At 33.6% G+C, this 26,314-nt stretch overlaps 1 protein-coding gene across 5 annotated transcripts in view; it reads right to left on the bottom strand.

Moving 5' to 3' along the window:
• Positions 1-26,314, bottom strand: part of BRINP3 (BMP/retinoic acid inducible neural specific 3) — a 396,225-nt gene that overhangs the window by 51,153 nt on the left and 318,758 nt on the right. For all 5 annotated transcript variants that reach the window (XM_050783215.1, XM_050783201.1, XM_050783228.1 and 2 more), the window contains one exon: positions 13,654-13,876. In XM_050783215.1, coding sequence (XP_050639172.1) covers positions 13,654-13,876 — 223 coding nt within the window. The remainder of the gene's footprint in view (positions 1-13,653; positions 13,877-26,314) is intronic.

Raw genomic sequence — 26,314 nt, 5'->3', positions numbered from 1 at the left:
GACTGACTGAGTTTGGACTCTAGCTCTGCAACCAGTAGTTGAGTAATCTTGCTCAATTTGTTTAGATTATCAAAACTTCAGAGTCCTCTATTGTAAATTTAAAGTAAAACTGCAACCCACGTTATAACATTGTATTAAGCTAAAAATGAAAAATGGTAAAGCCTTTAGAACAGTGTTTGACACAAATGTTTGTACTTAATACATGTTAGCTAATAACTAGTTAAACATGACAGTTGTTATTAGTGAGTCAGTTCCAGGATAATCTCTTTTAGCTCGGCATGTCTGTGGCTCTTCATCAAGAGATATTAGTGGATTCCACCTAATGTGTCTTCTGCTATTTAGATAGATATTTTTATATCTTACATGTGGTGAATTGTGATTTGGTCAGCTTCAGCTTCAGTTTCATTCCTGTTTACTTTCTGCAGTTTATCTTTCAAAAAATCTCTCCATATTATTGCATATTGATGAATGATTTAATAATTTCAGGTAGTCAGTTAGTTTTGTTCAGTTCAATAGGAATTTAGATGAGGTTATAAAAGAAAAATCATGTATTTACATCATGATCATGTATTGCCCACCTTATGTTTTAAATATATAGTTGAGGGAGCATGTATGCTTTCGTAAACACGTGTCAGTGTGTGTGTGTTAGTGTGCACTTAGTATATTGTTGAGTAGGGGTGTGTGTGTGTGTGAGAAAGAGACCCGGTAGAATAATATAAGGAATTATACTATTACTAAAGTATATTGTTTTTATATTTGTTTATAGCTAACTTTCCTGCTTATATGAGGTGACTTTGTTTCAGTTCAATAAAAAGTGTTACCTGAGATTTGATCTTTTGCATTTCCTTTGAGAAGCCTACATGAATTCTTCCTGCTGAGCTTAATACAACAACCACAGCAAACTGACCTTCATTTTCTCGAGTGTTCTTTGGTCACATCAATGTTCTTTTGTGATGTTCTATTTGCTGTTGTCTGAAGTGCATCTAGATTGTGAAATAGGAGATTTTTATTTCAATTGGCATTGATTTTTGAAATGTATTCACTCACTTTATAACTTGTGTTGGCTGCCTAAAATGAACAGTTTTTTTCAGTGTTAGGAATTTGTGATGGTATGGGTCTGGTAATACTTAGTTTTCATCCTCTCGATTTATAAACCATTTTCACTTTTAGAAAAGTGTCATAATTTAGTGCTCAAAGAAAAGAACTCCAGATTTCAGTCATATGCCATTTTGATGAGTTGGTATATACGTGCATATCTATGTGTGTGTGTTTATGTATGTGTGTATGTGTGTACATACATACATTCATACATATACATATTATAAAATAATGATGCTAAAAGGTGGTGAGGAAGATTATTTACATGTACTTTTTTGTCCTCTGCATGAGGATTCTGACACATACTATTGAGATTAAAGATTGCTTACTGCATCTAAATGGTGTTACCAAATTAGGCATTAGATTAAATGTATCATTAAAGCAACTCAAATTAGATTTTCCCCACTGAATTGAGAAAGTTTGATCAGAAATGATATCATCTGTAAGATTTACCTGATTTCTAGGTGTTTAGTACAACATCATATTATTTATTAGTACTATCATTCAGAATAAGCAGTTTAGGACAAATATCTACATATTTACCTAATGACAGTTTTGAAATAACCAGTTTCATTTATATGCATTGATGCTTCCAATATTATTTGTATGAAAGCTGACAAGATTCTCATACTTTGAGAAAACACTTTGAGTTATTCCTCTTTTATGCATGCACTATTATATTTTTTAGAACAAGAGATTTTTAAAATGCTACTCTAATCTCAGTCAGATGACACCAATATCATGGTGTCTATCCCTGGCCACAACATTTTAATGGGAAGTGTTTAGGAGGAAAGGTCATAGATAAAGATAAATAATTCTGATATATGAGATGGGATTCTGTTTTGAGATAACAAAACCACCACATCATTAGACTAGAAACCCCGTCTCTACCAAAAATACAAAAAAATAGTCGGGTGTGGTGTGTGCGTTTAATCCCAGCTACTCGGGAGGTTGAGGCAGTAGAAACGCTTGAACCCGGGAGGCAGAGGTTGCAGTGACACCAGATCATGCCACTGCACTCCAGCCTGGGTTACAGAGCAAGACTCAGTCTCAAAAAAAAAAAAAAAAAAAAAAAAAGACATTCAGTTTCCTATTTATTTGGCAGTTTAAAAGGCATCCACTTCAAAAATGTAAGTAAAATTGTTTACAAGTGATTTGTTGTGGGAAGTCAGGGACCCCGAATGGAGGTACCGACTGAAGCCGTGGCAGAAGAACATAAATTGTGAAGATTTCATGGACATTTATTAGTTTCCTAAATTAATTATTTTATAATTTCTTACACCTGTCTTTACTGTAATCTCTGAACATAAATTGTGAAGATTTCATGGACACTCATCACTTCCCCAATGAATATCTTTGTGATTTCCTATGCCTGCCTTTACTTTAATCTCTTAATCCCATCATCTTCTTTGTAAACTGAGGAGGATGAATGTCACCTCAGGACCCTGTGATTGTATCAACTGCACAAATTGTTTGTAGAGCATGTGTGTTTGAACAATATGAAATCTGGGCATTTTAAAAAAAAGAACAGGATAACAGCGATGTTCAGGGAACAAGAGAGGTAACTTTGAACTTGCCGCCGGTGGGCCAGACGGAACAGAGCTATATTTCTCCTCTTTCATAAGCAAATAGGAGAAATATCGCTGAATTCTTTTTCTCAGCAAGGAACATCCCTGAGAAAGAGAATGCGCCCTGAGGGTAGGCTTATAGATGGCCCCTTTTTAAGGTGTCCTCGTCTTTTACGGTTGAAGTCGAAGGGATGAAATAAGCCCCGGTCTCCTATTAATAAGTTTCCCAGGCTTATTAAGTGGAGGAAAATTCCCACCTAATACAGTTTGGTCAGACAGGTTGTCTGCTCTCAAACCCTGTTTCCCGGTAAGACGTTATCAATGACAATGTGTGTCCGAAACTTCATTAGCAATTTTAATTCCACCTCATCCTGTGGTCCTGTGATCTCGCCCTGACTCCATTTGCTTTGTGATATTTTATTACCTTGTGAAGTATGTGATCTCTGTGACCCACACCCTATTCGTACACTCCCTCCCCTTTTGAAAATCACTAATAAAAACTTGCTGGTTTTACCGCTGGGGGAACATCACGGATCCGGCCGACATGTGATGTCTCCCCCGGATACCCAGCTTTAAATTTCTCTCTCTTATGCTCTTTCTCTTTATTTCTCAATCCAGCCGAGACACTTAGGAAATAGAAAAGAACCCACGTTAAACATCGGGAGCGGGTTCTCACGATAGTGATTCAAACACAGATGAGACCTACTAGAGTTTCAGTGCTATCTTAATTATGTTTAAAAAGCAAAAGTGCAACCATTCTAGAGATTTCACTGTCAAAAACATTATAAGATGTGGAGAAACATTAGTACCTTGGGATCTGTATGGATTTACACTATGTGGCTCATCTACAAACCATTGACAGTTATTGTGATATCAGCAAATAATCAGTTTATCAATTTGTACTCCATAATATTTTTCTCTCAGATGTAAGTTCCTGTATCAATATCAAAAGAAGAGTCTCACTTAAAGTAACTCTCTCTATTTGAGCCAAAATAAAAATTGAGATGAAAATCTCAGAAGTGAAGGTTATAAGAAAGAAATCTACCAAAAAAAAAAAAAAAAAAAGTTATAGTAAATGAGTCAGAATTTTATTTGCTGGGATTTATCAAATTAGAATTTTACAAGGACATAGTGGTGTAATCTCTGAGTCCATTGGAGAAGGTAAGGAAGTAATTGTTTGCCATAATTGATACCCATCACAAAGAAGACAACTAAAGTGTTGAGCAAAGAAGAATCTTCTAAAATCATTTTCAGCTCAAGGTAATTGCCAAATATTTTACTGTGATTGAAGTTACTATATTACAACCGAAGACAAGTCTAGAATCAAAAAACTGGGTAAAAAATGATGTGACACTGATCCCCAAGCATATATTTGGGCAAATTAACAGGTATTTAAGGAAGTAGAAATTGAATTCTGAAAATTCCTTGTTTAAATTAATCTAATCATGTTTATTTCCTAATTGCAAAACTTTATGGAATATTTGGCCTGCATGCATTGTAGATTTCCAAAAAGGGCTGCAGTATTCAGGAATCTCCAAATTTGTTTAACCACCACTCCCTTTTAAGAAAGGAATGTATTAATTTGAGATAAAATATATTATCTTAGATAGATTTATTATTTTAGATAGTTGTCAGTAAAATTAATTCTTTTTAAATTAATTCATATATAGATACAGAATATTTTTGGTCCCTTTTGTTTTTTGTTAACTAACCATGGCATTCATTATCTCAACACTTCAGTTGTTTTCTAGTAGTTTTCATGCTAGATACCAATCTCGAGCAAATAATTATTTATTATCTTCTCAGACAGACTCAGAGTTTATCCTTTCTCATTGTTGTAAAAATTGAATTTGATATGGTCCAAAAAACAACATGCCAGATCTCTATAAAAATAATGAGATGAGCATTTTGAACTATTACATATATGCACAAATATATATATATATCTCCACAGAAACCCCTCCACCACCCACACAAAAAAACAAAGCCCTTTGACTCTGTTAGTATTGTCAAAATCAGCTATTTTTAAAAAGTGCCTCTATTGGGTTGGGTCTGGACATCTTTGCTGTGTACATTGTGGGCTGCAGAGAGAGTTCACTGGACAAAATGTTGAGGTACTGAAGTCTATGTCCTAATCTTTCATCCATGAGAAAAAGATGAAGAAAAGCAAGCACAGAGCTATAATTCTACAGACTTTAATTTTATTTTATCATTATAGTGGCACTCTGCCTAAAATGCCCAAATTAGTGACTGGTATGGCTAACAAATAGTATAATTAAAGAGTACCAATAATTTTTATACATACATATAATACATATAAATTAGTTTAAAAATAAAACTAGTTTCAACTGACAACTATCTAAGATATAATAAAGTGAAAGATAATTAAAAGATCCCTGAGTAGGTTAGAGTAGAACTATTATGGTAAAAATTAAACAAAGGCCATTTTAGAGCCATGGTGACTGAAATGTAACCTATACCAAGAATTAGATGAAAATGCACAATATATATTTTTAAATGTAAAATTAAAATAAAGTATATTTAAAATTATACCTTGTATTTTAAAATTGAAGTTCTACATGTTAAAGAATATTTTATTATACACGTCTGTAACTATTATATTCTATATAATATTGAGAATTTTTGAAACTACATAAAACAGAAAGTAAACTAAAATTATATCCTTATAACCCAGAATGTATAAAGGTTGACATTTTGTCATATTTACTTTGCCTACTTTTTAAATAAAAGCAATATGCATTAAAAAAAAAAAAAGAAAATTGGTAGGATAAGTGATAGGACAACTTTTACCTACTTCGAAACTTATTTAGAAGTTATCCCAATCAAAACAGTGGGGTACACGCACTATTTTTTTTTTTCTTCTGTTGTCCTCAGAAAGTTAATCTTGGTTCCCTTGAATCAGAATTCAGACAACTAAGACATTCTTTTTTAAGTAACACTTTGTTTGGATTTAGACCATTATCTTTACGCCCAATGTTATTTTGAGTGTGAAACACATGAAAGACATTTTGCAGAAACTTTATTAGTGTATTAGAAATACCTACACACAAGAAAAGGGGTTTTCTGTTTCTGAAATGGAAAATACTTATCTAAGCACCCTTCATGCACTGGGCACTTCATATTTGAATTTCTCCATAACATTTAATACATAATGTAAGGGTTTGTAAATTTACTGCTTCATTATTATCGAGGTATGTGCTTGTGAGTCATCCTGGAGTGCCTGAAACTCAAAAAATAATAAAATAATAAAAGATTATTTTATACATGTAAATGTAAGAAAAAAATAATATCCTAATTTTCCCTACAGTTTCATATAAAATTGCTTTCAGAAAAAGTACCTCACATTGATATATAAATCCAATTTTTAAATAAATCATAGATTCCATAACATTAAAGAATTTGGGTCAGCTGTGGTGGCTCATGCTTGTAGTCCCAGCTACTCAGGAGACTGAGGTGGGACGATCACTTGAGCTCATGAGTCAAGGCCACAGTGAGCTATGATCACACCAGTCTGAGCAACAGTGTAAGACTCTGTCTCAACAAAATAAATAAGTAATGAAATAATTTGGAAGTCATTCTGTAAGGTACTTTTATTTGTTGGGATGCAAGTTTGGCTCTAGTAATATAACTCAAATAACAGTAACTTAGACAAGATGGATTTTTTTTCCTCCCAAATAACAGTACAACATAAACAATCCATGACTTATATGGTGGCCTCAAAGATGCTGGGTTCTACAGTTCTTCACAAGTTTCTTCATGTTATGATTTTTAGTACTAGTCATCATATTTTCATCTTAGTTAGGGGAAAGAGAGAAGGAAAATGACACATATTCTTCTTCCCTTAAGAACCAATTTAGAAGTTTCATGCATTCCTCCCATTTATATACATGTATCCACCTTAAGTGCAAGGAAGGTCTACAGGTGTGATGCAGCATCCACTCAGATGAAACTCAGGGTTGTACTAGTAAAGGAAGAGAAGATGTAAAGGAAGAAGTGTTTGTCTTCTGTCTATTAGCTATTTACAGGGAGAAGAACTTGATTTCAGGCATTCTCTATCCTAAAGAGTGATCCACATAACCCTGGGTGTACATGGGAGGAAGATTGGGAAAGACTGCAAGATCCTATCAGAAGATGCACAAAGTCAAAACTATTTTCATGGAAATAAATAATACATTTTTCATTTGCATTGTTTTGACACTTGCACTGACAGTTCTAAGGCAATGGAGAGTAAACTACTGCTGAAGGCTTAGTACAAACCAAGTAATGGCACCAAACTGCTCTCCTAGTGGGCATATATTCTTTACTGATACATACTTGTAAAATAGAAAGAAATGTTTTCAAGAATGTTCATGTTGAACTAAAATAAAGTTTACTGCATCTTAATCTTCAGTATAAATCTGCATGTCAAAACAAGACACATGAATAAAGGACTTATGCTGCAGACAGCACTATAATAGTTGATTTGAGGAAAATAACTTTTGCAATTATTTCAGTTGCAAGCTGATGTAGCCACTTTTTTCATGGCGAATCATTTTTACTTGATATAGTTTGACAGAAAAATGATGGTTATTCAGAATTGGACACTTGGATCTGTTATCAAAACTTAAAAAGATGAGGCTGTTGCTTCAGGACAAACAACTGACTTATTTAACGGCAATGATAACAATAAAGCATTCAAGTGAACAATACAGACTTGGAAAACTTGTATCTGCTGCTAGAAGACTGACAGCTTCCTAAAATGCAAAGGCTTTTCTCATGAGTCCAATGATGATATGAAAAATAAGTTCTTTTGTTATTGCCTACTGATATATGTCAGCATTTGGAAGATTTTCATATCTAATTTGAAAGAGCATATATAGGAGTGCACGACATAGCTCTCATATAATGAATAGGTAGACTTCAACTCATTCTTCTCTGTGGCCTTAAAATATTTCATTACATCTCACTTTATCTCATTAATAAAAAATGAATAGCTCCATAATAATAATATATTCAATTGTTTTAATTGCTTGCTGCAGCCTGTGTGTCCCAACTCAGAAGATCTGAGTGTGTACTTCTATTCACAACTCTGTGTTCAGTGACTTCACATTGGTAGATTGATATTGCCTGTGGTAGTGAACAAAAATTGTTAAATATTGTTCATCAAAGCTTTCTTTTTTCCTAAAGATTTGGTTGCTAAACCCTTACCAACACTTCATTAAATGCAATATTTCTATGGATCCTTGCTGCTCTGTGAATGGCAGCACAACATATTATAGCTGGTTATGTTTTAGGAATTATACTATGATAATTTCCAATAATTGCTGACACAATTTGACACTGTGCCCCTACCCAAATCTCACCTCTAATTACAATCCCCACACTAGGGAGGGGCCTAGTGGGAGGTAAATGATTCATGGGGGCAGGTTCCCCTGTGCTGTTCTTGTGAGTGACTAAGTTCTCACAAGATCTGATGTTTTAAAAGTATAGCACATCCCCCCCTAGTTTTCTTTCTCTCTTTCTCCCCTGTTGCCATGTAAGATGTGCCTTGTTTCCCCTTCGCCTTATTTCATGATTGTAAGTTTCCTGCAGTCTCCCCAGCCATGAAGAACTATGAGTCAATTAAGCCTCTTTTCTTTAGAAATTTACCAAGTCTCAGGTAGTTCTTTATAGCAGTGTGGAAGCAGACAATACAATTGCTGTAATCGCTATCTTGTGATGACATTAGTAAGCCATTGTTACATATCTGCAAAGTTTTAGAATAGCAGCAAAAGTTGACTGCCTCAAGAAAACCAAATTGTCACAGGTTTTAGAGTTTACTCAAGTAAGAAAAAGGATTTTTATATCACATGAATTCCTCAGAGGAAAAATGGTGAAATTAATCTGAATGTCAAGCTTTATTGAAAAGGAAGAACTATACATTACGCAAAGTAACTTTAATCTATCTGTCATTATATAAGAAATGTGAAAATATCTTATTGGTGGAGATGTACTTTGAAAGTCTTGTTTGTTTTTGCTTATTTTTCAAGATTTCAGAAGATCGTAAATTGAATGACCGTTCTTAGGGTGAGAAAAGTTCAAGGGAATGACTGAGAACAATTCCATAAAGGCAAGAAAAAATATAATTTGTAATGAAAGTGAATTACTGGTATGGCTTATCTACCTCCTCTTCAAAAATTTCTGAAAACATAACTTACAAATAGCCAATGTCCACTTTACACTCTGCCATATTCTACCTTCCTAGAATCCAGTACATATTTTATTTTGTTTTCCTGATGTCATTTCATATTATTCTTTTAAAATGGAAAAAAAAAAAAAAAAGAGAAATAGAAACAAGACGATACATTGGCAATAAAAGAAAAATGGGGATGGAAAATATCAAACTTCAGTAAGCAAATTTATCTAGCAAGAAGTCTGCATTGTTTTTGTGTGTGTGGTGACTAATAGTCAACTTCGGAATTATGCAAAATTAAAAAAAGAAAGTCAAGAAAACTCTGTGGCAATATTTGATTTATTTAATTTAGAAGTTTTGGAAAACAAAGATTTATCTATACTATATTGAATTCTAATCCAAATAATACACCTCTATTTTATTCTACTTATTTATGTTGGACACTCCCAATTTGAACTAGGATGTCAGCTTCCCACAATTTCATTACAGACCTTGAACTTTTATAGCATTTTTGTATGTCAACTTATAATTTATTTTTACTAGAAATTAAGGTTGTTTCCATGATACGTTTTACTCCACTATCTGCTCAATTGCAGTTTCTGTTTCTTCACTCACCTCACATATATCTGCACTCTCTGATAATACAGTCTTCCCTTGGTATACCAGGATAATTGATTCCAGGAATTCTGCCATCCCCATATATACAGATATATATATATACACATATATATATATGTGTGTGTGTGTGTGTGTGTGTGTGTATATATATATTTATTTATTTTTTAACACATACTCAAGTCCCACAATAAGCCTTGCAGAATCTGAGGATACAAAGTCAGCCCTCCTTATCATGGGTTTCGCATCCCATAATACTATATTTTTCATCCCTAGGTTGAGGGTGAGGAATTTGCTGATGGAAAAGGTTGTGTGAAAACTTTTTTGATTGGGATAAATCTGCATATAACTGGACCCAGGCAGTTCAAACCCCTGTTGTTCAAATGTCAGCTGGATTCAGATTTCATGGATTCCTGTAAACCAATGATTTTGTTCCTTAAGACTGGATTCCCTGAGATTGTCCAAATCTTCCCTGAGTTTCAGACATACATATGCAGCTCTAGACATACTAGTTAAAATAATACTCCTCTATTTTATTCTACTTATTTATGTTGGACACTCCCAATTTGAACTGGGATGTCAGCTTCCCACAATTTCATTACAGACCTTGAACTTTTATATCATTTTTGTATGTCAACTTATAATTTATTTATATTATAACCCTAAAGTCAATGTCTTTATTAACCACACTCATCAATTTGCTTCCTAACTCACTTCATCTTCTTGCACTTTCTATTTTGGGTAAAATAACCTATTTCATGGTTTTCAAATTGCTTTTAACCTACATATATAAGGCATAAGGCTCATTGTAATCAAATAACGAGATCTTCACCCAGCCACATTTCCCTGTCATGGAATGTTCCCTGGGGGTACACCAAAAGACATATTAAATATCTTATTTGTGGAGGAAATAAGAAAACATATGAGATGCATAAAATAATAAATTATGGCAGTGCTTAGAGGAAGCTTTATTGATGTGAATGCCTGTATTTAAAAAGATGAAAGCAATAACAGGGAATCAACCTATGTTTCCAACAATGGTGGACTGGATAAAAAAACATGTGGTACATACATACCACAGAATACTACATAGCCATAAAAAATAAAATGTCCTTTGCAGTAACATGAATGCAGTTTGAGGCCATTATTCTAAGTGAGTTAACACAAGAGCAGAAAGCCAATTAATGTGAGTACTTATTCACAGTGGGAACTGATATGGTAAGGCTGTGTTCCCAACCAAATCTCATCTTGAATTACCACGTGTTGTGGAAGGAACCCTGTGGGAGGTAACTGAATCATGGGGCATGTCTTCCCCATGCTGTTCTTGTGATAGTGAATAAGTTTCACGAGATTTGATAGTTTTAAAAATGGGAGTTTCCCTGCACAAGTTCTCTCTCTTTGCCTGCTGCCACTCATGTAAGATGTGACTTGCTCCTCCTTGTCATCTGCCATGATTGTGAGGCCTCCACCAGCTATGTGGAACTGTAATTCCATTAAACCTCTTTTTCTTCCCAGTCTCAGATATGTCTTTATCCTCAGCATAAAAATGGATTAATACAGGAACTAAACATTTGGTACTTATGGACATAAACATACTAAAGTAGACACTAGAGATTATTAGAGTGGAGGGAAAGTGAGGGGGACAATTATTAAAAACCACTGGGTACTATGCTCATTACCTGGGTGATGGGATCAATCATACCTCAAACCTCAGTATCATGCAATATACCTATAAAACAATCATGTACATTTACCACCTGAATGTAAAATAAAAGTTGAAAAATTAAAAAGAAATTTTTATTCTCAAAAGGTGAAAATTCTCAAATTAATAACTTAAGTTTTTATTCCAAGAAACCAGAAAAAGAAAATGACATTAAACACATATCAAAGAGGGAAAAAATAATAGAATTGGTATGAAAAATGAAATAAAAACAAAAAAGGACTATCAAGAAAACTAAAAGTTAGTGAAAAATAAAAATGAAGTTGAAAAACTTTTAGCTAAACTGATCACAAAGAAGGGGAGAGAGAGAAATTGAGAGAGAGAGAGAGAGAGAGAGAATAGAAGAGAAAAGACTGCCTAGGAAACTGAAAAGACACCTTAAAGAACAGAAGTAATTATTTGTATATCATACAACTGAAAAGGAACTTGCAATCAGAACATATGAAGTTCTCTTTTTTTTTTCCTTCTTGTTTTTGAGACAGAGTCTCACTCTGTCACCCAGGTTGGAGTGCACTGGCGCGATTTTGGCTCACTGCAAGCTCTGCCTCCCAGGTTCACACCATTCTCTTGCCTCAGCCTCTCGAGTAGCTGGGACTACAGGCACCCGCCACCACGCCCGGCTAATTTTTTGTGTTTTTAGTAGAGACGAGGTTTCATCCTGTGTTAGCCAGGATGGCCTTGATTTCCTGACCTCGTGATCTGCCCGCCTCGGCCTCCCAAAGTGCTGGGATTACAGGCGTGAGCCACCGCGCCTGGCCATGAAGTCCTCTTACAACTCAATGCTCACTTTCAAAAAAAAAAATATTGAAATCTGTGAAGGATTTGAATAGACATTTTTCCATAAAAGATATACAATGAACATGAAAAGATGTTCAAAACACATGAAAAGATGTTGAACATTGTCAGTCATCAGGGAAATTTAAATCAAACCCAAAATATATTATTTCATACTCACTTCGATGACTTTAACCAAAATGACACAAAATCACAAGTGTTGAAGATAATGTGGAGAGACTGGAGCTGTTATTTATGACTGGTGAAAATATAAAATGGTGCAGCCACTGTGAAAAACTGTTTGGCAGCTTCTCAAAATGTTAAATATAGTTATCTCATGACTCAGCATTTCTCCACTTTGGTATATGCCCCAGAAAATTGAAACCTATGTCCACATGAAAAAGTGTACATGAATGTTCATAGAAGCATTATTCATAATAGCTTAGAAGTACAACCACCCAAATTTTCATCACGTGATGAACAAAAACCCAATATATGGTATATGGTATACCCATACTACTGATGCTACAACATGGAAGAACCTGAAAGCAGTTTTTTAAGTGAAAGAAGCTAGTCACGAAAGGCCATATATTGTACGATCCCATTTACAGATAATGTCCAAAATAGACAAATCTACAGAGACAAATAGTAGATTAGAGAAATTTATAGAGATAAACAGCCTTGGACTGGGTGAGGGTTTATAAAGAGTAACTGTTAACTGGTAATACATTCCTTTTTGAGGCAATGCAAAGGACCTCACCTTAGATTGTTATGATATTTGGACAGGTTTTTTTTTTTTTTTGTATACTAGACACCAATAAATTCTAAACAAACAAACAAACAAGCAAACACAAATCCAATGAGTTATTTTTAAATGAATGTTTAAAATTATGTACTAACCTTCAGGGTTTTTGTTGTTGTTGTTGTTTTTTTTTTTTCCCAGCAAAAGAAATCTATAATTACAGATTTCTCATCTTAATGATTTAAGCACCTAGTCAAAATTCAAGCATTTTATGTACGAGATACTGGTACAAATGTATATTTCTTGTGATACTGTCCTATATTTTCCCGTAGCTTTTCGTTTTCAAACTGACCTCAAATAGATAAATACAACTTTTTATTACACTTACTGGTCAGTACATCCTAAAGTAGGAAATTGAAACACTGCTTCCCCAACTCAGTTCAGACACAAATAATTTAATTGTCTGTCATCATTCCTGTTCAATTTTAGAAGCTTTCATAGTAATTTTCAGAAGTTTTTGTAGAATTAGGTTTATGGTTTTCTATATACTGGTTATAGAAAATATATCCTGAATTATTTTATTTGAAAATTACATATTGAGGAATTTCAGTTTCTCATCCTGTTTATTTCCTAGGCTCACAATGTAACCATAGGACTTTGTGTTTTTCTGCTCACTGTAACGCAATTATTAGTTGGCTACAACACACAACAAATTAGAATGATTTCTTCATTTTGATAAGAAAAGAAAAAAAAAGAAATGCTAGTATATATTTTTCTCATTGTACGGTTACTTTGAAAAATAACTATAATTTATTATTTGAGAAAATATATTGTTTTCAAATTATCTCTAATAATATATATTAAATCATGATTTGTATATTAACACACCTGCATTCAGAAAAATAAATAGAACTCACTTTCTCAACAGTAAACTTAATTGCTTACATTGCCACAAATGTCTTACCTTTGTCTTGGCAGGCTGATGAGGGGTTGTTTATGACACCTCTTGCTAAGGCTGAAAAGCTTGTGTACAATTTTCTGTGCCTTTAGGAAAAGTTGTTTCATGCTGATCTCCAGTTGTTCATAACGGCGCTGAAAATTAGAATCCATTGTCCACAAATGCATTATAGTAGATGTGTTGAGGAAATAATTCATAGGTAGCCTTTTCATAAATAACTTGAATTCATCTGAAAAATGTCAAAATTCAACACTTTAATTATGAAACAATTTTCTGGTTTTTGTAAACACATACAATATGTCAATATTAAGAACAAATACATATGCACATATATGTCAAACTAAGAACAAATAAATACAGTGTATCATTTGTGAGTAGCTAATTAATAGAAGATGGGTTTTTAGAGGCTTTAGAATTATCTTCTTTGTTGTTCCCTTTAAAATAGAACTTTCACGAAAGAAGAAAACTAAAATAATTTGTGCTAAAGCAAACAGTTGGGACAGAAAGTTTAAGTTCAACTTAATTTTTCTGTGTGCTTCTTTTAATGGTTTTTCAGTGAACTTTCCTCAATACATAGTCATCATTAATCTGACTTTCATTTTTGGCATTGGTATTAATAATCCTTTGTGTACTTAAAAAGCTTTTCAGAAATTTTTATTAACTCAGAATATAAAATATATAAAATTGCTACTAAATAATTTTATTAGTTTTTAAAGAAAAGCAAAAACCTTTTTAAATGTAAAATTTTGATTTTAAATATAAAATTATAATATTCAACTATGCACCCTAATTATAACTGATTTTATTTTTAGCCCTCTTTGTAACTGACTATATTCTAATTTGTTCTAACCATTTAAAAAATGAGTATATGCTAAAAAAATATTGAAAATAATTTAAAGCTGAAATATTGTTTTTTGTTTTTGAGTCAATAATTGTGCTGTCTTTTCAAATGTGTGGTTTAACCAACATTAGGAATAAAAGTTGATGCTACACTAAAATAAATAATAATCAAGAAGATCTAACAAATATTTGGACACAAAAGATAGTTGAAATAATTGTCCAAAGGTGGAAACAACCAAATTGTTAATCAACAAATATGAGCAAACACAAAATGTGTTATACACATACAATAGAATATTATTCAGCCATAAAAATGAATAAAGTTCTGACACATGCTACAGCATGATGGACCTTTAAGATATTACAGTCAGCGAAATAAGCCAGACACAAAAGGAAAAATATATTGTATGATTTCCCTTTTATGAAATATAAATCCTGCGAAATGCAACTTTTTAACGATTCACAGTGAATTATATTCATTAACATTGGGTTTACTTTTCCTAGATCAAATAAGTACAGAGTTCTGGCATCTTTCAGGCATTGAAGGAATAGACTTTTAACTGAAAAAAGAAGGAAAACTAAAGCAAAGTAACAGTACTTTTTATAGGAAAAAAAAGAGAGAGAACATTGTATAGGACGTATCTGTCCAATATGCTTCAAACCATTTTTTTAAGTGAGCAGAGTGTAAATAACAGATGCTTTTTTTTTCTTTTTTTTTTTTTTTTTTTTTTTTTTGAGATGGAGTTTTGCTCGTTACCCAGGCTGGAGTTCAATGGTGCCATCTCGGCTCACTGAAACCTCCACCTCCTAGGGTCAATCAATTCTCCTACCTCAATCTCCCGAGTAGCTGTGATTACAGGTGCGTGCCACCATGCCCAGCTAATTTTTTGTAATTTTTTAGTAGAGATGGGGTTTCACCGTGTTGGTCAGGCTGATCTTGAACTTCTGACCTCAGGTGATCCACCCACCTCTGCCTCCCAAAGGGCTGGGATTACAGGAGTGAGCCACTCCTCCTGGCCTATAATTCCAATTTGATACTGTCGTATATTTTATTTGGTCCCATTTGTGTCTTTTGTGAAATTCCCTCTTTTGAATAAAGAGTTAATGCATGGAAATTGGAAAGCATTTCTTGGATTATTCACATAGCAGATGCCACTACTTTCAAAACTAACTACTCATTTCATTGTCATCTTTTACTTAAATAGTTTTGAAAATTCTTTATTGTATTGTAGATATACATATTTTAATTATGTTCATTGTTTGTTATAACAGTATTGGGAAGGGTTTGAAATTTGTACATTTTATTGAAGATAAGGAATATTTTAAAATATATTTTTAACTGAACTAAAGTGAATATAACAATGTATGCCAGCTGAAAATTGCCAGTATGTAATTCCTAAGAAATAGGGTTTTAACATGACACTTGAATAATTACTTCATTATGAAGTCATTAAGAGTCACTACTGTCACCCAAAACATTTATTGAACACCTGTTGTGCACAGAACATACAGATGTTTCAATCTATGACAAGTATGGATAAACCTGTCTTTTTATTTTAAAAAATAACTAATGATGTGCAATATATTCAGATTTTAAAATAACATCTTCAGTATCTGAAATTCACTCTACTTAGAAGACCCCCAGAAATATTCCTGTGGATATCTTTTCTTTTATTGTTGGCAATTAGTAAAATTTATAATTATAGAACACAGAAATAAAATTTGAATGATGCATTAGAATTATAATATAAATCAACAATTTACATAACTACAGAAATAAACCACAATTGTTAGGGATGCCAGATAACATTTTACCTTACAGTAATTTCCAAAGCTATGTAGAAAATAAAGTATTGTTTGCTTTTAAAGTGGAAAATACACAATAGCCATACTTTTGGGGATACATAAATATGTCTGTAAAATAAAACAATTTAATACCATGTAAAATTACCTAGAAGAAACAAATCTAAAATTTCGGTAATTAGATTTTATTCTACAAATATCTCTGTGTTAAGTATGCATCAAGTGAGTACTTTTCATAGCATAATTTTGAGGACGATCAAGAAAGAACAAACTGCAAAAACAATAATAATGGGAATAAACATCATCTAAGCTGGCAGGAATTTATAGTCAGTCACAGTCTTCTTAAAACTTTTCACATGAAGCAAATAATAATACATAGGGAAATGTATTATATTAATGAATTCTGTGGAGGTAAATAGAATTAGGCTGGGTGACAACTTTCTAATAAATTATAGATGAATAAAGAGGCATGATGTTAACTCTCTGGTCTACTACTACTTCTCCATTAAAATTGAGTAATTTTGAAAATAATTAAATAAGATTTGTTGTACTTTTATCCTTTTTCTGTCAATAGAAAATCTAGTTAACACTTGATACCTAATTAGCTAATTTTGAAACTAATAGCTATAAATATTAATTCAATTATTTATCCCAGTAATCCTTCATGCAAATTTTATTGGAGCAATTTTATATGCAAAACACAGGTAATACTTGGTTTCATAACTGTTGGCAAAAAGTTTTATTAACACTACTATAATACACAGTTATCTTATGTGTGCATATCTTTTGCTTTATTTCCATGCTTTGCAATTGAATTAAACAGATGAGAGTGGGGAAGTGAAAATTTTGGGGATATTAAAGAATCAGACTCAGATACATACCATCCTGACTGGAATTTTTACCCTTACTAATAAACATAAAAATACTTTGACAAATGCATTTGATTGTGTACTTTCAAATGTTCAGAATCTCTATTCAGAACTGCTTTAGAATATATTTTCAAGGATATTATAAAGCATTCTAAATTTTCTAGAGTTTTGAGGGTATATAATTTACTTCCTGAATTATGTAAAACATTAATCAGGTTTTCATTTTTTGGAAATAAGTTCTTGAGTTATAAATCAACTAAAATAACTCAAAACAGAAGCTGCTGCCATTTGTAAGTAGGACTATGAATTGGGAGTATTGAAAGAGGAAACTTGTGCTTGCTTTTATGATTGTTATTAATTCATATTATTGTGCTAATCGTATTACAATTTATATTACTGTTGTGAATACATATAAAATATAAGCACAATACTACAGAATTATCAATATGCCAAGTACGTATCTTATGTTTCAGACATTGATTTTTTATTTGTTATTTTTTAGAGACAAGGTTTCACTCTATTGCCCAGGCTGAAGTAGAGTGGCATGATCATAGCTCATTGTAACCTTGAACTCTTGGGCTCAAGCAATTCTCCAGTCTTGTCTGCTCCAGCAGGTAGGATTACATGCCTGGCTAATATTTTATCTTTTTTTTTTTTTTTTTGGTAGACATGGGGTCTTACCGTATTGCACAGGCTCAAGCAATCCTCCCATCTCGCCAACCCAAAACACTGGGATTTCAGGTATGACCTACAGTGACTGGCCTCAGACATTTAAATAAAATGACACTATTTAATTACTTGTTAACATGTGGTAAAACTCTACTGGCTCACATTTTATATGCGTGTGTTTTAAAATCAATGTACATATTTGTATAATTAAAGTATTTCAGTAGAAATAACAATGCAATATGGATGATAAATTTATTATGAAAGCATAGCAACAGTTTTGCAACAATAGAAAAGCACATAATATCTAGCAAAAATGAAGGATACATAATAGCTAACAAAAATACATAATATATATATTAAAAAAGGATGTTCACAGGGCACATAAAATAAAAGGAAAATAGAAAATAGGACAAAAACATATGTCTGACATATATATAAAGAATCCATGCACACATTTGTTTTTACACAGAAAAAAAAGATCATTTCTGATTTTATATTACCAATCCAATGACTTTAAACTCATTTCTTCTACTTATGTTTGTGAACATAGGATTTCTTGGAAAATAATATGTGCTCATAACAAAACCTAGTAACACAAACTTTTTGTAAGCAATAAACTAAAAAAAACAAACAAACAAAAGATTACTTTCTTACACTAAATGCAAACTTTGGGCCTTTCTATACATTAACACATAGCAAGTATGCTCTGTTTCATTGGCTGGGTTTTTATTTTGTGTGTGTGTGTGTGTGTGTGTGTGTGTTTTGTTGTTGTTTAGTCTAAAGTTGGTTTAGACTCAATACTAAGTACTAACTCCAAAGGTGACAAATAAATATGAAACTACGTTTTCAATGTTACTGCCCAACCAGAACACCCTCTAATAAAGCTATTTCTTGTTCCTTGAGAACCACATTTTCCTGTAATATGAGTTCCTCTGTCTTCTGATTTTCAGTGGCAAAAAAAAAAAAAAAAAAAAAAAAAAGAAAATCTAGCAAATAAGTTATTCAAAAACCTTGACACTATACAAATACTGGCTTTAAGTCAGTAAGATACAAAATTGGCAAGATATGAAAGAAGAGGGAATGTGAGTGAGAGGAACGACTCATGGCAAGAAAAGTTGAGACAAAGAAATTCCAGGCAATCAGTGTCCTGAATAGCAGAAAGTTACTAAGGGCTAAAATGACATCTGCTCCTCCAGGGAGCACTACTAATACCCGAATTTTGACCCACACTATAACCCTTACTAGAATTGGTTGCTTTTTATTTTTGCAAACTTTTTTTCTCCTAACATTTCTAAGGGACTATTTCAATGATTTGTATTGGTTTCGAAATTTCCCAACATCTACAGTAAATCACTGATACGACTTTGAGTGCCCACACATCATTGTAAGTCTATTCAAACCATTCTATAAGCAGTGGGTATAGAGTTTACACTGAAATTGACAAAATACTATAATGTTGCATAAAATAAATGGCAAGCCTGTTCAATAACTTGTGAACTGGCCAATTTTATGAGACAACAAAGTGATGGGTACATAAGGGTATAAATCAGAAACAGATTCTAATTCCTTAGTAGCTGCCTAGAAATAAGGTATGCCCTTTCTATTTTATTTTTCTCTGAAAGATGCATCATGTTTTATATTAAAGCATTTCGATACATCAAGCCAATTAATCTGTCCCTCATTGGGTTGCCCTGTTTATGACCCCATTCAACTGTCTGAGAAATTAGTCAAATAGAGCCTTACCTCTTAGAAGCTGGAAAACCCAGGTCCTCACTGTCCTAGTGTCCTTGCAGCTACAGAGGGAGTGGGTGTATCATTTAAACTAGAAGTGAACAGGTGTATCACCCAGATTTTGATCTTAACTTGTTAATGCAAAGATAAAGAGGGTGTCTAGAGAAATTTTCTCAGGAGATAATGTTTGCAGCAGTAATGACAGTGGTTAGTTGGTTAGTTCAATATGGTGTTCATTGCAGTTAGCAGTGTTGATCTCACTAAGTATGTCTTACGCTTTTTTTTTTTTTTTTTTTTTTAATTAGAAGGAGTCTCACTCTGATACTCAGGCTGGAGTCCAGTGGCGGTTGTTTCAGCTCACTACAACCTCCGCCCCCAGGATTCAAGTGACTCTCGCCCCTCAGCCTCTCAAGTAGCTGGGATTACAGGCACTTGCCAGCACACCCAGCTAATTTTTTATATTTTTAGTAGAGATGGGGATTCACCATGTTGGCCAGGCTGACCTTGAACTCCTGAGCTCGGGTGATCTGCCCGCCTCAGACTCCCAAAGTGGTGGGATTACAGGCGTGAGCCATCGTGCCAGGCCTATGAAAAATTTGTTACTGTTTCCTGTGTAGCACATGGGTAGGTTTCCCTATTTTTCTTGGTGATTTGATGTGCCATCCAGAATCCCTTTATCCAATTTTGGATGTGTCATCCAAAATCCCTGAATTTATCTGATTAAGTGAGCTAGAGCCTGTTTGTCTTACTTACACTGAAGAATCTGGGCTTATACAGCTACAGATACCAGAAGTGGTTTGGTAAAAGCTTCTAAAGAAAATTGAGAGCATATGTGGTTTATTTCCTACTGACTGGGACAAAAACCTTTATAAACCTATACTAGTATTAAGAGTGGAATTTTGACAACAGAAATTCCACCTCTGCCCACCTAGAATAAAGTGTGTGTTGCAGAAATGACATTTGGAACCATATGCCTGCATATAATTGAATGAAGAGCATAAAAAATTCAAAGACTTTGGGTGAGTTTACTACTAATAGAGATGGTTTGCTTAAAGCACCCCAATTCCTACCCATTCAAAGTACAGAATGAATGTGAGACTTTCAAAGACTAAACTGAATAAATCTTTTACCTCTTGCAGCTGTAGGGTTTCAAAACAAACTTTGACCTCAAGATTGAATTTAAATTCCTTTCAGATCTGTTATGTTAAAGTTACGAAGAACCATGATTGGAGAGGCATGGGAACTTCAGAACTGAAAGGTAGATAAGTGGGATGACTGGAATCGATTCAAAATAATCTAAAGCATGAACTTTTGCTTTCCTGACCCTGTGAAGTCAATTCTTATGCCCATCATGCCCCAGGGGAGCTTATTAAAAATATTCTAAGAGAAAGATAATTTTCCAAGAGACTATCATTTTTTTTATTGGAGGAAAAAGCATTAAATGCATTGGTAAAAAGAATGCTAGTATCTCTGAGTAATGTATTGGCAGTTGTCTATAGGATAGGGACATCAGAGTAAAAATCGGTGTGAAATCAGTTCAGCTCTGACTTCAGTGAAGATATAATTGCCTTCTGTACTACGGCCCAATAGCAACTATTAGCCATCAGAGTCACAGTGAACGTAGGTATTGTAATACACAGAAAGTTCAATGTGCTACTTACAAATGTTTAGCCTGTAGAAATTTTAGGGATTACTAATCAGATCATGCCCCTTGACAAATACGTGACCAGTGCCTTGAGGTCCTATTTAGCTTGTATCAACAAAACAAAACAAAACAAAAACACAAAACAAAACAAAAACAAACAAACAAACAAACAAAAAAAGACATAGGTCTGGCAACAAAGGCCTGGTTGAAGTCATCATGAAAAGAAAGCTGTCCTATCAAATTCTCAGCCCTGAATCATTCCTGAATCATTTCTAAAACCAGATCTCTTGTATCACAGGTTACTAAGTAGGGCAAATATTCAACTTGAATAGTGAATGATAATTTCTGGGGCTCTGGTATACTACAATACTCTGGAAATCAGAGTGTGGTCTTATAAAAATCAGGTAATACATTCAATTTCCCCTATATGCTCTTCTCATTAAGCCAATAAGGACCGTAACCCATAAGATGTTTAGTTTCCAATTATTCGAGTAAAGAATTGTAATAGAAGAACATTGACTTCATAAGCTATTATGGAGTAAGATCAATTAAGGCAAAAATACAAAGTGAGACTTCCTGTTTCTGCTAAAAGTATAAATCTAGAGTCACACTGCTTGTTTTTCATGCTTGACACAATTACAGGAATTTGGGATGCATGCAGTACTTGAAAATTGTGAAGAGAATATTCATATTCCATCTCCAATTAACTCAATATGTTGGCTAAAGCTTCACCATAGAATCATTCTAATTAAAACTGCTATTCCTGATGTGGTAGGTTTACCAGTGGCATGATTCTTGGCACTGGAGATAATGCTTCCTCTCTGGTATAAACTGTTTTCTCTATACCTGTAAACAGAGAATATCAGGAACAATTTTTCTTTCACATGTCAGTCACAAGAGTTAAACACTCTCATTGTATTCTGGAGTTAAGTAGTTTCTCAGCATCTGTGCTACAATTTATTTTACAAGGATGTAGATCATCTCACTGTGCCACAGGACATATTTTGTTAATGACATACTACTGAAAAATATGAAATGCGAAATATGTAAAAAAACACAAGTAGCAGGTATTCTAGCTTCTGGCCCATACCTTAGGTGTGCATGAGGACTGAAAATAAATGTTATTTATATTGAGAGTCTGGTGATTGTGTGCACATTTGGATATCCTCTTCCAAATGAAGAACAAATGACTGCTTCTTCATATCTCCTTAATAAGAAAGATGTACAAATCTTGGAAGTTGCATAAAATGATTTATCTGGTGACATTATCGATAATGATGGCTTCAGTGATCTGTATTAGTGTGGCAGATGTGCCACCTGCAATACTTTTGCTCCTTGATGACCTCAAGAGATGACTTCCGCTATTGTGATTTCAGGCTTGTTCCTGGCATAGCATCTGAGCCAGCGTCTCCAGTCCTCTTGTTGATTCTGTGAACTATCCAATCCAATGGCTTTGAATAAATTCCTTTCTGCTGCAGTCAGATTCTGTTCTTACAAGAAGGTTGACTGATACAGCTAACTGAGGCCTCAAGGGCAATTATAGTTTGTAGTTCAACAAGATTTTAACAAATACTTGTGGAATGGCTACTGTGTACCAGTCACTGTGCCACTTCAGTGTTAAAACCATAGTAATAATAATTATTATTGTTATAATAATGGCAACTTTATCAGGAATTTTTTGTTGAAATTATATAATTACTATGAAAAATTAATAAAATGTCTTTCATGTAATTAGTGATAAATAACTGTTAGTTATTATTTTTCTTCTATAATTTAGTGTTTCCATATGTGCTGTGTTTAGCACATTACATGGATTATCCCATTTAATCCTTACAGCAGTCCTAGGAGGTGGGTACTACTATAATCTACATTTTGCTGATGAGAAAATTTCCCTAAGCAAGTTTCAGCAAGCTGTTCAAAGTGACACAGTTATTAATTAAAGCCCAGAGCAAACCAAGTCTGAAGAAAGCAAGGCTCCTGCCTTAATAAATGTAAATTCTTGTAGAGTTGACAGGAAAATAAAACTATTATTCCCTACACTTAAAGAGCGCTTTTGTTTGGTATACTTTTCATAAACATTATCACATTCAATCTCGTAATAACCATGAGGTAGGACAGTCTGGTTTTGTTGAGATGTGGTGTGAAATGAATTTGAATTATAGGATTATTGACATACCAACCTGTGAGAGAAAAAAATAGGAAAATAATAGACCTGAGGAAAAGGAGAAATAATTTTATATTTCTCTGAGGGTCAGGACAGTGTTTTATTTTTCTTTGTATTTTCCATTTCCAAAAGCATAAGACAGCATATTACATATACTATGAATTAAGTATCCATTTCTTAAATGTTGTAACCAATTAACAAGTTCCAGAAGGAAGTGACTGAACCTAAATATAAACATCTAAAGAATAGTTTATGTGGAAAAGCAGTTAGAGCTTAGTCATATAAAACGTGATGCCAGTTTTTGTATCTTATGGACCACGAATAACTCACGTGGGTAAAAAACAGTTGAAATAAGATATGTTTTACAGTTCTAAGCCTTAATACTAATATGAACATAGAAAATTCAGGTTGAAAGCAAAAGTGCAAGATAAAAACCTAGATACATTTCTTAACTTATGGATGAGAAAATGTCAAATGAAGTTTAGGTGGAAAAATTACAATGTGTGTAAATTGCAGATTGATGACTTATTAGTCAAAATATCCTGCAATAACCTGTGATCATTGGTTATAAGCAAAATTAGTAGTACATATTCATGACTACAAAACAAAATTTACATTCAGCACCTTTTAAGTTTTAAGCATTCTTATAGGCCCTTAACACTCTTAACTCTGTATCTTAGTTATAGCTGTAATGTCTGCTGTACTGAAACAATGACCATGACTTAGATATGTTGAGTAAATTTTTCCAAGTGTGATGCCTGATACGTAATGCCTGGAGAAAAGCTGCTGAACACACAAGCAATATTTGTCTATGAGACTGAAATTCAAATGAAACCATGTACCCACTGGCAGATGAGGAATCCAGAAATAGAGTGAAGTGGTGAGAGATAATCTCAGAGGAGGGATTTTCCCCCTGCCACCCATAGTTCCCTGTTTCTTTACTGGACATAAATAAATCAGCATACATGCACAAGCAGATTGTTATTTTTGATTGTTTGATTGCTTGCACTAAATAGCCAAAGGTATGTTGATCCACATCTAATGGAGAGAGAATTGGTGGAAAACACTTCACACCCTTTAAAGAGCAAGTAATGATACCTTCAAGGAAAAATACCCTTTCTTTTCAACAGGAAAGGCACTTGCTTGCCACTACGCTCCTCTGATAGGCCAGTTGTTAATTTTTGCAGCAGCTTTTAATTCCTTTTCACCAGTCAATGTAAATGGAGGACAAATAAGTTTAGTGATTTCCTTATGAATAAAGATCTACAGAAAAGTTGAATTAGTACTTAAACTAAGAAATTTCATCCATAATTTGTCTTTCATATTATGTTGCTACTGAAGTGTTATATACATTAAATGAAAATGTATAATTATTAAAGTAATACTAATTCACATATTATTTAACTATTAGGAAAGTTAAGAACAAACATAAAATATATTATCCACTAGCCACATCAAGTATCTCTACACACAACTAGGAAGAATGGGAAACCTGTCAGTTATTTTGCTCTATGACATTCAGCTATAATCTGATTTTTAAAAATGTTGTCTTCTTGCCACACTCAGTGGCTCACGCAAGTAATCCCAATACTTTGGGAGGCCAAGGCAGGAGAATTGCTCGACATCAGAGGTTTGAGACCAGCTGGTACAACATAGTAAGACCCCAACTCTCTCTCTCTATTTTTTTAATTAGCCAGTTGTCGCTGTAGTCCCAACTACTCAGGAGGCTGAGGTGAGAGAATCATCTAACCCTAGGAGTTCGAGTTTACAGTGAGTTATGATTGCACTACTGCACTCCAACTGGGTGACAGAGCAAGATCCTATCTCAAAAATAAATTTAAAACAGTCTTTTTTTCTTGCAGTAGTTTTACATATAATGGAACTGCCTACTAGATGAAAAATAAAAACAATATGATTAAATTTTTAATAAGTCAATATCAGTGATTTGGGTGACAAATGGGGATAACTCCTTATATATGAGTTAAATTTACCCTCAAATATTTAAATATTGACTTTTATGTAATGAGGGATGTTATACTCTTTATTTTTATCATGTTATGTTTATAAATGATTTACCATGTTTCTTAGTTGTTGAAGACATTTTTCCTCTGGATTGAATTAACCAAATGTGCTGTTTCTTATACTCTTCCATGTATTTTTCATGTTACTTAAATTTGTCAGAAAATGAACTTTATTGAATAAAAACTATGTGTGATGTTTCTAATTGGTCATGTTTAGTTTATTGATTTCAAATTAAAACATCTCAGACCGTGGCATTAATAATTTACAGATAATTGGCAGCTGTGCTAACTTGTTTATTATGAACTTGGCACCATTGCCAATAGTCTGAAGCTGCTAAGTTTCTCCCCAAACCCCCCTCCCTGGGAAATTCCAGTTTAGACTTTATCAGTGAGAAAAAGTCATGTGGGATATGGAAGGCTGACAGGAAGTGGAAGCCATCATTCTCAGAAGTTTATGATCATGAACACATGACAATCGAACATAGTCTTTCCCAAAATGCAGTGATATGGTGGCTCTCACGAACAGACACAACAGCTTCCACAGAAATGGCAGCATGCCCAGACATAGCAGCTTCCAAATACCTCCCCAAGGTTTCCACTTCACAGTGGCCAGATGCATGCAACCTCTTGGACCTGTCTACAAACTAGGTTTTCTATCCATGCCAGGGCTTTGAGATTAAGTGGATTAAGAATGTTTCTCCAGTTTTCTTTCTACCTTCTTCCTTTCCTTCATCTTCTCTACATCTTCATGTGAGTGCTAATTCCCATTTAAAACCCCTTGTTTCTATCATACTTTTGGTTATTTTACTTTCCTGTTTAAAAACAGATGAACAAATCAAGTAATGCAGCTGCGGCTAGTTTTCTATTACACACATTCTTCACTCATTACAACCGGAACACTGATTCTGTTGTGGACAGCAATGGA

The sequence above is a fragment of the Macaca thibetana genome, chromosome 1, assembly GCF_024542745.1.
Source record: "Macaca thibetana thibetana isolate TM-01 chromosome 1, ASM2454274v1, whole genome shotgun sequence".
In the NCBI taxonomy this organism is placed as follows: Eukaryota; Metazoa; Chordata; class Mammalia; order Primates; family Cercopithecidae; genus Macaca; species Macaca thibetana.
This window is presented reverse-complemented; position numbering and strand designations above follow the sequence as displayed.